This window comes from Prionailurus viverrinus, unplaced genomic scaffold (assembly GCF_022837055.1).
Source record: "Prionailurus viverrinus isolate Anna unplaced genomic scaffold, UM_Priviv_1.0 scaffold_45, whole genome shotgun sequence".
NCBI classification, from domain to species: Eukaryota; Metazoa; Chordata; class Mammalia; order Carnivora; family Felidae; genus Prionailurus; species Prionailurus viverrinus.
In genome coordinates, this window is record NW_025927610.1 from 2,344,179 (window position 1) to 2,356,539 (window position 12,361).

Genomic DNA, 12,361 nt, shown 5'->3' on the forward strand with positions numbered 1-12,361 from the left:
TCCGGGTGCTTGAGGCAGGGAGGGGCACCGGGCAGTAGACTCCCGGGTCCATCTGAGTCCACGCGGCTCACAGCTCTTCCCCTGCAGCCAGCCACGTTTCCTAGAGCAGAGGTGCAGATTAATCCTGCCTGATCAAGGATTCCAGGGCTTGGGCTTGCGGTTCCACTCCCAGGAATGACCTCTGGTCTGGCCTGCTGGTTTCTGGATCGGTAGCCACACAAACAACTTCCCTGCACACGTGGACAGAACAGGCTAAACCTGAGGCAGACAGGAATCACACATCTTGCACAAAGGGGGAGAAAATCCATCCCAAAGAGCAAATGAATGCACTAAAGAGATCTGGTTCAAATTAATGGTTTTATTTCCATCTGTAACACTAGTAGAGGAGTCAAAAACAGACTGATGTACATGGATATAGTTTAAATGTAACAAAGAAAGATCTGAACTATGTACAATGAAGAAAGGAAAATGTTCTTTTTCTTACCAACCTATTTTGCAGTTTCTGAATAGCAGAAACTAAACATTTTTTCCCAATTTAGTATGAAGGAATACAACCTAATAATCAACCATTTGTCCTTAAGCACAAAACTTAAAGGAGATTTGGGCTGCACGGTCGTCCTGGGTTCTGAAGTCTGGGCACTGTTGGCACAGAACAAAAGAGGTTCCATGAAGCCCAGAGGAACTTAAAGGCAATGATGTCCAATCAGAGGGCAGACACACCCAGCATCAGGCCGATGGGAACTGACGTCCTGCCCCCCTTGACTCCAAGTAGAAAATTATTACTTTCATCCAAATTAACCAGAAGTGAGCCAAATAGTTAAAAGTCAGAATGAAGAATAAAACAAATTTTTTTTTCACACAGAGGAGGGACACTCCTTCAGCCCCGTTTAAAGTGAATTCCGTGCCGAGTCCCTGCTCCTTCAGAAGGGTAAACTGAAGGTCAGTTATTGCTAGCAAAGCCAGAGAAGGCCCCTTCCCACCTTGCAGCTGTTTCACACGAAGAGGCTGGTGGTTTGGCTAGAAGCCCTCTGAGGAGGGTGCAGAGGCCAAGGCGGGCGGCCGCAGCAAGGCCTCTCCCCTGCCGGCTGCCCCCAGGCCCTGTGCCGTGAGGGGCAGTCAGGTCACCCTGTTGCCTCCTTGAGGACCAAGATGTTCACACCGAGGGAGCTGAGCAGAGCGTGTTATCTGGGTCGCTTGGGGAGAAGAGGCCGCCATACTTTGCCAACCAAACCTATGGAGCAGTCAAAAGCCCAAAAGGTCAGAGGAGCAGCTTCTGAAATGAATGTCAGCCGGTGTGGGGGGTGTGGGTGAAAGCCAAGGCGGAGCCCAGCTAGTATCAGGTGGGCCGAACTCTTTGAAACTCAGGGGAGCTGACTTGGACAACAGCAGGGATGTGGGTGGCTGGTAAGGCCTCACGTACTGCCACCAGCTCTGTCTTTACACTCGAGTGGACATTAGGCAGTGGGAACTGAGGACCAGAGGGCATGTGGCAAACACAGGACAGATCTGATCGGAAAAGAGAGAGGATATCCAACCACACGTCTGCCCTATATACCTTGCACGGCCTGCACCAGGTGAAAAACTATGGGGCACGGGCTAAGTTCCTGAGAACAGGTGGTGAATAGGACGGGATGTGACAGGCACCGCTCCACGGGCAATATGAGGCCTCTGAGGGGACACTGACAGTGCTACATCTCCTGTGCTGCTGGAAAGTAGGCAAAGAACAGGCTTTATTGCACATTTCGTTCTTAGGAAACCGGGAGTTGCCCTGTAGAGAGTCTCCTGGTCTGCAGCATCCCGCACATCACTGCTGAGGTGTGGGTGGAGTCATGGGGCACCCCAGACTCGCCAGGGAAGAAAACCACCCGGTGGTGGGTCTTTCTAGGGCTGTGCTCACACCTGTGGTCCTCGGGCCAGATGGACCTGGTCTAGCTCGGTCGCTGAGGCGGACTGACGCCAGGGACGACGGAGCCCGCCTGGGAGAGCCGGGCCAGCCCCTTGATGACACTGCCAGGAGGGAGCTGGGGCAGACTTTCCAAAAGGGGGAAATTTCTTGGCAGACATGCAGGCTCCAGAAAGAGGCTGGAACCACGATTCTCAATTCCGATGTGCCTAACTCCCTCTTTCCTACCCTGGAACCAGGATGCCCAGGGGGGCAGAGGTGGGGACCCCCGCCTGGGCCCTGGCTCCAGCTCCACCGCAGTAAACCGGAGGTAACGAAAGGGTCTAAGAGCGGGTTTGAAACAAAAGAGCAGTTTACATATCAGACGTTGGCTCTGAAATAGTCTTTCTGAGCTCAGGAAATTGAGGCAGAGAAGCCATGAAAGGCTTAGTAGAGGACCTAGCCCGGCTGTCTGTCCGTCTGCCTCTCCTGACACTCTCCACACTTCATATATAAATGGGGTGGTATCGTTTGTGGTTGATCTTTTTCCTGCAAGTTGGGCAAGTGTTAGCATTCTTAAGGGAGTCACGGAGGCACTGGCTACAAAAGACGTGGCCGCATTCTGTAGAAACGATGAGACGTCCGTTCTGTACAATCTAGAAAACACAAGAAGGAACAGCCTTCACGTGTGCCCTGGTCCCACGGCGGCAGAGAGCCCCACTTCTGCTGTGACAAGGGGAAGAAGGGCTGGGCAGCTCTGCAGGACTGAACACACCTACTCGCCCTGCAGCGTCAGGCGACTACGACAGGGTCTCTAAGGCCCAGGGCAGAGGCGGGAGCCACTCTCCCGGCAGCAGCCACCCAAGGGTTGCAGGGACCCCAGGTGCCCGCACCCACAGGCCTGCTGAGGCCCAGGGCTGCCGTGCGGGCACACAGGGCGGTGCTGGGGGGCGCAGGGGCCACGGGAAATACCGGCAGCTTCTGCTTAGGCTGGGACAGGAAACACACAGGACTGGTGTGCTCAACGGGGGCCAGGGCTGAAGGCTGCAGGGCCCAAAGAGAAGCTGGCACGTTCTCCCCTCACACACAGATGTGTGACAGGCCACACACAGCGGCCACGCAGACTGCAGAACAGAGGTGTCAAATGCCACCTAACGAGAAGATCCTCTCTGCCCGCTTCTTCCACTGAAGCAGTGTGGACACCAGGAGCCAGGAAGACACGGCAGGGCTGGCTTACCTCAGAGTACCCGTCCATGCAGATCGGACAGCTGACGGTACCAGAGGGCCTACAATCACAGGGCTTCGGGTCAGTTCCTCAGCAACCCCACCATTCAATCCCTCAGAGTGGCTTCACAGAAGCAGCCCAGATCCCCCCTTAGCACAGGCATCGGAAGCCCCCCCAAGAAGGCCAGCTGCCCCAAGGGGGGCGCAGCAGGGAGGTGAGAGGGGAACAAGAGAAGACGCCCTGTCCTCCCCGACCCAGGCTGTACTCTCTGCCTCCCCATCTGGGGCAGGGGCTGTGCCCAGCCCCTCTGAGCATTCCTAGTGCAGGACACAGGAAGCCACTGGATCTGGCCTTCACAGCAGGTGGCCCAGGGATGTCCACACCCACCCTGCCCATGCCGGGCACACCCTCGTCCCTCCAGGAACGGCTGAACCAGCTCTGAATCCAGCCCCGCCTGTCCCCAGCTGCTGGGCAGCTGCTCCAAGAAGACGTTCTCGAGCCACGGGCTCACAGAGCTTGGACAAGGTCCAGTATTTCCAATGGTCTACCCCCTGAGAAATGGAGGTGGGGGGAGAGAAGATTCCCCTCTCCAGGGGACGAGGGGACCCACGGGGCCAGAGGCTTCTGGTGAGGAAGCAGGCTGGTGGGGGCTGGCACCTGAGTCCTGCGGCTGCCTCCTCTCTGGCGTGTCTAGGAGTGTGGGTGGTCACGTACACATCTCTGTCCCTGGACACCTCCTCGTCATCACTGCTCACGACACAGCTGTCGGCATGGTCCTGGCGCGGCCGCCTGGCGTTCCTCCTCGGCCGCCTCCTTTCTAAGAGAGGAGTCCACGCTCAGGGCAGGGTCGCCAGCCCCATCACCTCACCACTCCCTTCCCACCGGGAAAGGCCAGCGCCAACCCGAGAGGCACAGGACCACACCCAGAAGGTCCTGCCCAGCTCTACAGAGGCCACCCTCTGGTCTTCCCAGGAGGAGCCCCACCTCTGCCACGAGCAGGTGCCTGAGCAGTGGGGAGTCCAAGGCGGTCAGCCTTCTCTAAACTCTGATGGGACCACAGCTCCACCCTAGGGGTACTGTCTTCTCAGCGAGCACAGGGCACTGACCGCAGGGGTCTTCCCGCCTGGCATTCTCGCACCCACAGGCCTGGCAAGGCCTTTGGCGTTACACCCCTCACCCACATCAGTTCTGCACCCAAACCCAATGAAAGAGAGAGGAAACCACTTACCATCAACAATCTATTAAAACGGAGGAAAACAAAAGAGAAAAGGAACATCAGTACGACATAAAATACTCTGTACACTTCAAAAAAACTTATCTTAAATGACACAATTGAAGCATTTCTTATTTCAAATGCAAAAATCCTCAGAGGACCAGTAAAGCCTCCCCACCCCAGGGGATGGGACAGGTGCAGGGAGAGGGCCTGCCTGCCCCTGCCCAGCACTGACGGGAGGTCTGGACACCTCCCCTCCAGTAAGGTGCATCCTGGGCGCCTCCGCCTCCTGGCAGCTGGCACGCTGTGTGCCTCGGCCTGCCACACGCCGAGTGAGTCGGAGCTGCCAGCCTCGTGACCTGAAAGTTACTCACCATGTGGCAGGTGCTGGCTTTCTCTTCTGGAGAACAGAGGCACCAGCGCCCCCAGCTCACCGTGGACATGGAGCCCAGGACTAAGTCCGTACGCTCTCCTTGTCCGGTGGGCCAGTGACAAGCATCTTGTTCCATGAACCTTTACTGGTAGGAGGGTGTGCAGTACTTATGCTGGGATATAATCAAGTAATTAAACAGAGCAGGGCGTGCAGGGACTAACAAGTGGCACACGAAGGGCTGAGACCACCCTGATTCCAGGTTCTCCAGAAACACACACGAGTTACTGAGAACCTGAGGCCGCCATCGGCTACTCAGCAGAACTTACACTAGGATTACTATGCTACAATAGTTTCATACCCCATGGCTTCAACCCTCTCTGAGCTCCTATACCTGTCTGTCTACGGTGTCACCAGTGGCACACCTCTTCCTCTTGTTCGTCACAGGCCATCACCTATTTCAGGAAAGCCCCACTGCCCACCTCTCTTTGGCCGACACCATGGCAGAGGGCATGCTGTCCTGCCCTGCAGAAACCAGAAGCTCTCTCCATCCCAACTCCCCATGGCAGGGATTCTGGACACAAACTAAGTTCCACCAGTGAGACAGCACCAATTTCAGCCGCTGGAGGTGGACACGGCTGGCAATATCAACAGGCAGTCCTGGCCCAGGCTGCAGTGTCCTTGGCCCAGGCCCCTCCTCCCTAGCAAGGGGGTAAGGTATTGGTTCCTTGAACCCAAGGAGATCAGTGCAGGTGATGGCTCCCATCTCCTGACCCTCTGCTTGGGGCGGAGGTAACGGTCCCATGGTGGGTCAAGGCCAAGATGTCTGGGGTTATTCCTAGAGTCCTGCTCCTCCAGCCCTTTCAACACCAAGAAGCATCTCCTCCCATGTATTAAAATCCATTTATGCTTTGGAACTAGAGCGGATTCAGTTTTCCAACCTGAACCATGACAGATTCAAGTAGCCATCCCAGAAAGGAGAGTCTAAGCATAAAGATCTTCATTTTGTGGATGAGAACATAACCCACATTACTACTGAAGGTACCCCCACCTCCCCCTAGAGGAGGCTGGACTGCAGAACTATGAAAGTGGGGGACCGTCAATCTCATTATTGGGATATTTACTAGAAAAAAAGCTTGGGCTGACAGGAGGTGCAGTCCCCATGAAGTCTACAGAAAGGGAGCTCTGAACTTAACCAAGAACAGAAGGAAAATCTGCTGTGGGCAGGGACGATCCCAGCTTTCCAGCACCCCAACACTGCCTCGCTTCCTTTGCCAAGATGGGTCATTCGATTAAGTGTGGACACACCTGGAAGAAATATGGCGTCACTGGCTCCCAGGAAACCAGTATGTGGGAACCAGGTCTCCACAGGCTCTTGCGAGTCAGACCCAGCTCACTTTCAGGGAGTGCCAAGCTCAGGCCAAACGTCAGCCTCTGGGGAGGTACATACAGCTGCCTAGTCCAAGGCTCAGGACAGGTGTTCCTTACCTAACCACTGGGTAAACGAATACACAGTGGCCAGAGAGCTCCCCTCACTGGTGATGACTCGGTCCCCATCCTCAACAGAAAACCTCAGAGATGAAGCTTCTTGCCCAAAGGGCAGAAAACAACGGCACCACAGCCTGGCTGAGGGACATGAGACACTACGCCTGGTGCTTGGGCCAGCCAGCAGCTGAACCATATCAAATTCCAGCACCCCTGTAAGGTGCCTGCGAGCACCCTGGAATGGCCCTTCCTCATAGTTGTGGCCCTGCAGGTCACACAGCGCTTGCCTGGTCGGGAGAGGAGGGCAGCTCTGGAGCCTCTCATGTGGCCAAGAGGCCTTTAAAAGCAACAAAACACCAACCCCCCAACCCCCTGGTCTGAACAGCTGAGTTAGTACTGTGGCAAGTGGCCCCCCACAGCCTGCTTCACCTTTGGGTCTGGCTTCCCATTCTTGACTGTGGAATAAAGCACAGGGCGGAGCGCTGAGAGACAAGTGAGGCATCCGGAGTACGAACAAGCCACAGCAGACCCCCGCTGCCGCCTGCTTTCACACCAGGGCACACGGACCCCGGGCCGGTCACGCGAAGGCCCTTTGAGTTTCTGAAGCACAGGTGGGCCTCAGAACATCCACAAGTGCGGACACCCATGTCACAGGCTCCTGGTCAAGCCCTCCTTCTACCAGTAGACGCAACCCCTGGCATTCTAGGCACCTCCGGGGGCTGCAAGAATACGCTGGGTGAAATAACGGGACTGAGACAGGCAGCCTGGGGTCCTCTGCATGCAAGCGGAGCCCTGGCATTTCTAAGAATGCCTACGCGGCCAAGAGCTCAGCAAGCCACTTGCTTCAGGCAGCCTCCCCACTTGGCATGCTGCTGTACTGGGGAAAACAGCCACCTCCACCCACTGTGCACGAAAGCAGCTGCTCTTTGGATCCAACCGCTGCACGCAGTGCAGGGACGGATCTGTTAGTGCGGCCCTGCCGGGAGGCCCAGGAACACCGGGCCTGCCATGAACACTGCAGTCACAGTAAGCAGCCCCTCCAGCACCACAGACAACCATTTCCCCCGTTCCTGGCCATGGTGACCAGCCCTTCTTGCTTACACAATTATGAAGTCACCAGGTGCCCCTCGGGCCCTTGACTATTCCCCTAGAGATGGACAGGTCTCTGTCCCTGCCTGCAAGGGAGCTTCAGTGAAGCAGACTCTTTCCAGTCTCATGAATGAAAACAGGCAGGTATGGAGTGTAACACGAATAGTGTGACTCATAGGCACACCATGGAAACACATCACAAAGAGATTTCAGGGAAACCAACCTGACTTTAAAAGAAAAGTGCCCTGAAAACCTGAACTCACCTACTACCCCAGCTAAGAAGGCAGAAGGATGGAAAATACGAGCAGAGGTTTCCAATAAATGGCAGGCTAGTATTTCCACCAAATTTCCCACTGAAAACCACCAAAACAAGATGAAACATACATACTTTTAAAAAAAGATATATCAAAAAAAAAATTATTTGTTCAAACTAAAGGCAATACTATAATCCAGAGGAAAAAAAAATACAGAAGGTTCTTGAAAAACTGAGGCCTGGAACTCCTCGGTGGCTCAGTCGGTTAAGCGTCTGACTTCGGCTGAGGTCATGATCTCATGGTTTGTGAGTTCAAGCCCCGCATTGGGCTCTGTGCTGACAGCTTGGAGCCTGGAGCCTGCTTCCGATTCTGTGTCTTCCTTCCCCTCTGCCCCTCCCTGGCTCACACTCTGTCTCTCTCTCAAAAATAAACATTAAATTAAAAAAATAAAATAAAATAAATTGAAGCCTACATTTGAAAGCCTCACAGAGAAAACAAAGCCCAGGCAGGTTATCTAGGGAAGGCCAGCTGCTTTGTGCAGGCCAGGTTCAAAGCAAGTCTCAGGAATTACCAAAGAACTGACACATGGAATGTATTTTCTGACCAATAATGCAGTAATTCAAAGAATCAGTAACAACAACAAAGGAAATAAAGAAAATCCCCAATGTTTCAAAGTTAAAAAACAAGTTTGATAAATATGTTGAATTGAATGTAAAATACTAATAACAAAATTTGTAGGATATAGCTTAAAAAGTATAATCTTAAATGCATTTACTGGAAAAGAAATGATGAAAATTAGTAAGTTAGAAAGACAGCAAAATAAACTCAAAGAAAGAAGCAACCATGAATGAAAAAAACTTACAAGAGAAAGGATCCACAAAGCTAAAAGTTGGTTCTCTGAAAGATCTAATAAACCTCTGGTGATACTAATCTAAAAAGACAGAAAACACAAATAACTGAAATCAGAAATGGAAAAAGAGACATCACTACAGATTCCACAGAACATTAAGACATTACAAACAAATTTATACCAATAAAAGTGAAAATTTTAGACAGATCGACCTTTGGCTCAGGTTATGATCTCGCAGTTCGTTAAGTTCGAGCCCCACCTTGGCTCTGTGCTGACAGCTCATAGAGCCTGAAGCCTGTGTCTCCCTCTGTCCCCACCCTCTCCCTCTCTCTCTCTCTCTCTCTCTCTCTCTCTCTCTCTCTCTCTAAAAAATAAACACTAAAAAATAAAACAATTTTAAAAAGGTGCAAAAATCGTATATATAAAATATTGGCAAACAGAATCTGGCAATATATAAAAAGAAAATATCACATCCACAATATTTAGTTGGTTTAACATTAATATCAATGTGAGCCACCTGAGTGGCTCAGTCAGTCAAGCATCTGACTCTTGGTTTTGGCTCAGGTCGTGGTCTCATGGTTCGTGAGTTCAAGCCCTACATCGGGCTCTGTGCTGATGGTGCACAGAGAAAACCAATGGAGAAAACCAATGAAATTCTTGACTTCTCCACTTCAACATATGAAAGGGGAAAAATTATCCTTCTATGAAGTGTTAAAATTCAGTACATGATTCACGACAAAACTTGCAGACCAACAGGAAATGGGAATTTCTCCAATCTGTAAAGGACGTGAACAGCAGCAACAAAACCTACCGCAGAGGGCTTATTTAATGGTTGAAGTCTGAAAAGATTCCTTCGGATTTGGGATGAGACAAGAATGTCCGGAACTGTCACCATTTTTATTCAGCCAGTGCTGAATTTTCTTTCGCCAGGGTGTTAAGGTAAGAAAAAAAAGTAGAAAAGAACCAAAATTTGTTCTGTGCATAGAGAAATCCAAAAAACTTACAGATTAAGAATTGCTAGACTGAGAAAAGTCAATAGATAAAATCAATTAGCAAATAACAAAAAAGAGAAGGAAACTTTATACCATTTTTAGTAGTTTCCTAATATTGCATGTATCTAGGAGTAACTCTTCTAACAAAAGACTTGCAAAACTAAAAGGAACACTGTAAGACTTCACTGAGAGGGGCTAAAGACGCCCCCCTAGAACCACACACGAAAGGCAATTCACGTGGGTTACAGACCTACTTGCAGAAGGCAAAACAGTAACTGTCAGAATACAGCAACATTTTTATATGAAATTTTCTTCAGCAAATTGATAAATCCAACTATTAAAATTAAGAACCTCTTTACATAAATCAAAAAGGCAAACATTTGAGAAGACAGAAAACCTAACAGCAAGCTCATATTTGTCACTTGTAAAACAAAATAAAGCAGGAAGGGGTGCTTGGCTGGCTCAAATGGTAGAGTATGCGCCTCTTGAGCTCCAGCTTTTGAGTTCAAACCCCACGTTGGGAGTTGAGCCCACTTAAAAAAAAAAAAACAAAAAAACCAAACAAAAAAAACACGAGGTCTAAAAAACCCCACGAGGCAGACAACCAAATGGGGGGAAGGAATGGGGAGAAGACAAGGAGTTGCTCTGTTCTAGATCAATTTCTCCAGCTATTGTAAAAGTTGTGTGTACAGCGTGTGGGTAAAAAGAAGATTTTTACAGGGGCGGCCGGGTGGCTCAGTCGGTTGAGCGTCTGACTTTGGCTCAGGTCATGATCTCAATCCATGAGTTCGAGCCCCGCGTCGGGCTCTGTGCAGACAGCTCAGAGCCTGGAGCCTGCTTCTGATTCTGTGTCTCCCTCTCTCTCTGCACCTCCCCCACTCATGCTGTGTCTCTGTCTCAATAATAAATAAAAACATTAACAAAATATTAAAAAAAAAAAAAAAAGATTTTTATAGACACTTCACAAAAGAGGAAAATGAACCACTAATGAACATGAAAAAGTATTCAACCCTAAGAAGAATCAAGGAAATACACGTTAAAGCCACACAGGAAACTCCCAGGTTACCATGACTGGAAGCAAAGCGGCGGCAAGCACGTGGAGACAGAGGCCCCTCGAACCCTGGCAAGAACGTCAACTAGCACAGCCCCTCTGGAAAAGAGGCATTAATCTGGTAAACATCAAAGATACACATGCCCTGGGATCCAGCAGTGACGGCCTTTTTTGGGTACGCATTGCCCAAAATAAAAGTTGGTTTGGAGAAAAAAATATCTACGCAAAGATGGATTAACTCTTATTGTACCTTACAGCATTTTTTAGTTCTCTTAATTCACTGGGGGTTTTGGAGGCTTTGGGGTTTCAGAGTTGGAAAAATCCAGTCTCTGTGCAATCTCTCATCAGAGGGCTCCCCGACATTCCGAAGCCGTGCCTGGACCCAGGTAAGCAGAGACTCTCGTCCTCAAGATATGGAACTAGCTACTCCCAGCAAGGCAGAAGAGGTACACCTGGCCTGTTCCCAGATTCCGGTAGAACTGGGAAGATCACCCCAATTTGGGAACAGATACATTTATCCGTTCACATTCTCCTGCAGGGGAGGCCTGAGGTCACCCTGAACTTACAATTCATCTTGTCCTGAGTTAATACAATTAGGTTTGCCATATAGATCTGCTTAGAGCAAGAACTTCAGCCTTACATGTTAAAAACTGGCATTTGAATTTATTAAAATATACAACAAAAAGTAGAGAATAATTAGAATCAAGAGTGCTATAAAGTCCCAAACCATTATTTTATGGCTGGGAACACTGCAACCACGGTTAAGTCAAGTCCCAAGACCAAAATGACCAGTACATCTGGGACCAGAAAACCAGGACTCCCACCTCCCAGGCCCGCTCCCCCCTCTCCCCATCGCTGGCCTCTGGCCTGCCATCCACTCCTAGGACAGCTCCCCCAACCCTAACAGTGCTGTTCCATGTCTCCTGAGGACTTTCCATGCCCAGGGAAACACAGAGAAAGCAGGAAAGCTCACGAAGGAGCCCATGTAGGGAGGGCAGTCTGGTCATGCAAAAAAAAATACCCAAGGCATGAAAGGGGACTTCATGCTGTTGGCGTGTCACCCAACAGAAGCTGATCACCGTCTCCTTGAGGGCACGAAGGTCGAGCAGGATCCCGGCTATCCCCCCAGGGCTTGTTGTGCTGCAGGTGGGGAGGAGTATCACAGAAAAGAAGGACTTGGCACTGCTTCTAAGTGTCTACCAGCAACTGGGCCGCATGCTTTAGCCAAGGCACCAAAAGAAGCTATCCTTCCAGAACCCCAGGGAGCCTGCGGGACCAGCAGCAAAGTTGTGTACATGTACGTACCTCAAAAAACACACCCATCAGGCCGAGGCAGAGACTACTGACAGCTACGCCTACTCCCCACCTGTCTCAGAAAGTTCCAACTGATCTCCAGAGAACTACTGGCTCCTTTCTGGGAGCCGACGTCCCACCTGCGCATGCATCCAGGACCCGTGGGAGGCCGTTTAATAGCTCGGCGAGAACAGCTGCCTCTCCTCTGGGATGGGTGGTGTGTGTGTGTGTGTGTGTGTGTGCGCGCGCACGCGTATGCGTGTGGAACACAGGATAGGTTTTAAATCAAGGCCAGAGTCTAAACCTCTAAATCTGTCAAGACAGCTCCTCCTCGTCGCCCTTTTTTCCTTTTAAAGAAGTCCTGAAGCTTCTCAGTGCAACCTTCTTCTGAAGTTCCAAGCACAACCAGAATAAGCCCAGGATCAGTGGGCCCCAAGGCCAGGTGAACACTCAGCCGCTACTGAGCCCAGTCCTCGGTAGCGCCTGCCTCCCACTCGCTCCACTCCACAAAGTACCTATCAGGACAGAAGGTGCTGGAGGCATCCCCGAGAGGCAAACGCAGCCTCAGGATGCGGGGCCAGGGGCGGAGCAGCGGCCGGGACCCACACACAGCGGTGCACCCCCCACGTGGTGGAGGCGGCGTGCCAGACCAGTCCG

The 12,361-nt window shown here is 51.2% G+C and overlaps 1 protein-coding gene across 3 annotated transcripts in view; it reads right to left on the bottom strand.

Annotated features, from left to right (window-relative positions):
* Positions 1 to 343: 343 nt before the first annotated feature.
* RNF4 (ring finger protein 4) overlaps positions 344 to 12,361 on the bottom strand; it is a 30,993-nt gene continuing 18,975 nt past the window's right edge. For 2 of the 3 annotated variants that reach the window (XM_047847236.1, XM_047847237.1), the window contains exons 5-9: positions 8,381 to 8,449; positions 4,336 to 4,345; positions 3,765 to 3,924; positions 3,120 to 3,168; positions 344 to 2,538 (exon numbers count right to left, since the gene is read on the bottom strand). In XM_047847236.1, coding sequence (XP_047703192.1) covers positions 2,389 to 2,538; positions 3,120 to 3,168; positions 3,765 to 3,924; positions 4,336 to 4,345; positions 8,381 to 8,449 — 438 coding nt within the window. In that variant the 3' untranslated portion in view covers positions 344 to 2,388. The remainder of the gene's footprint in view (positions 2,539 to 3,119; positions 3,169 to 3,764; positions 3,925 to 4,335; positions 4,346 to 8,380; positions 8,450 to 12,361) is intronic. The other variant, XM_047847238.1, reaches the window with a different exon arrangement.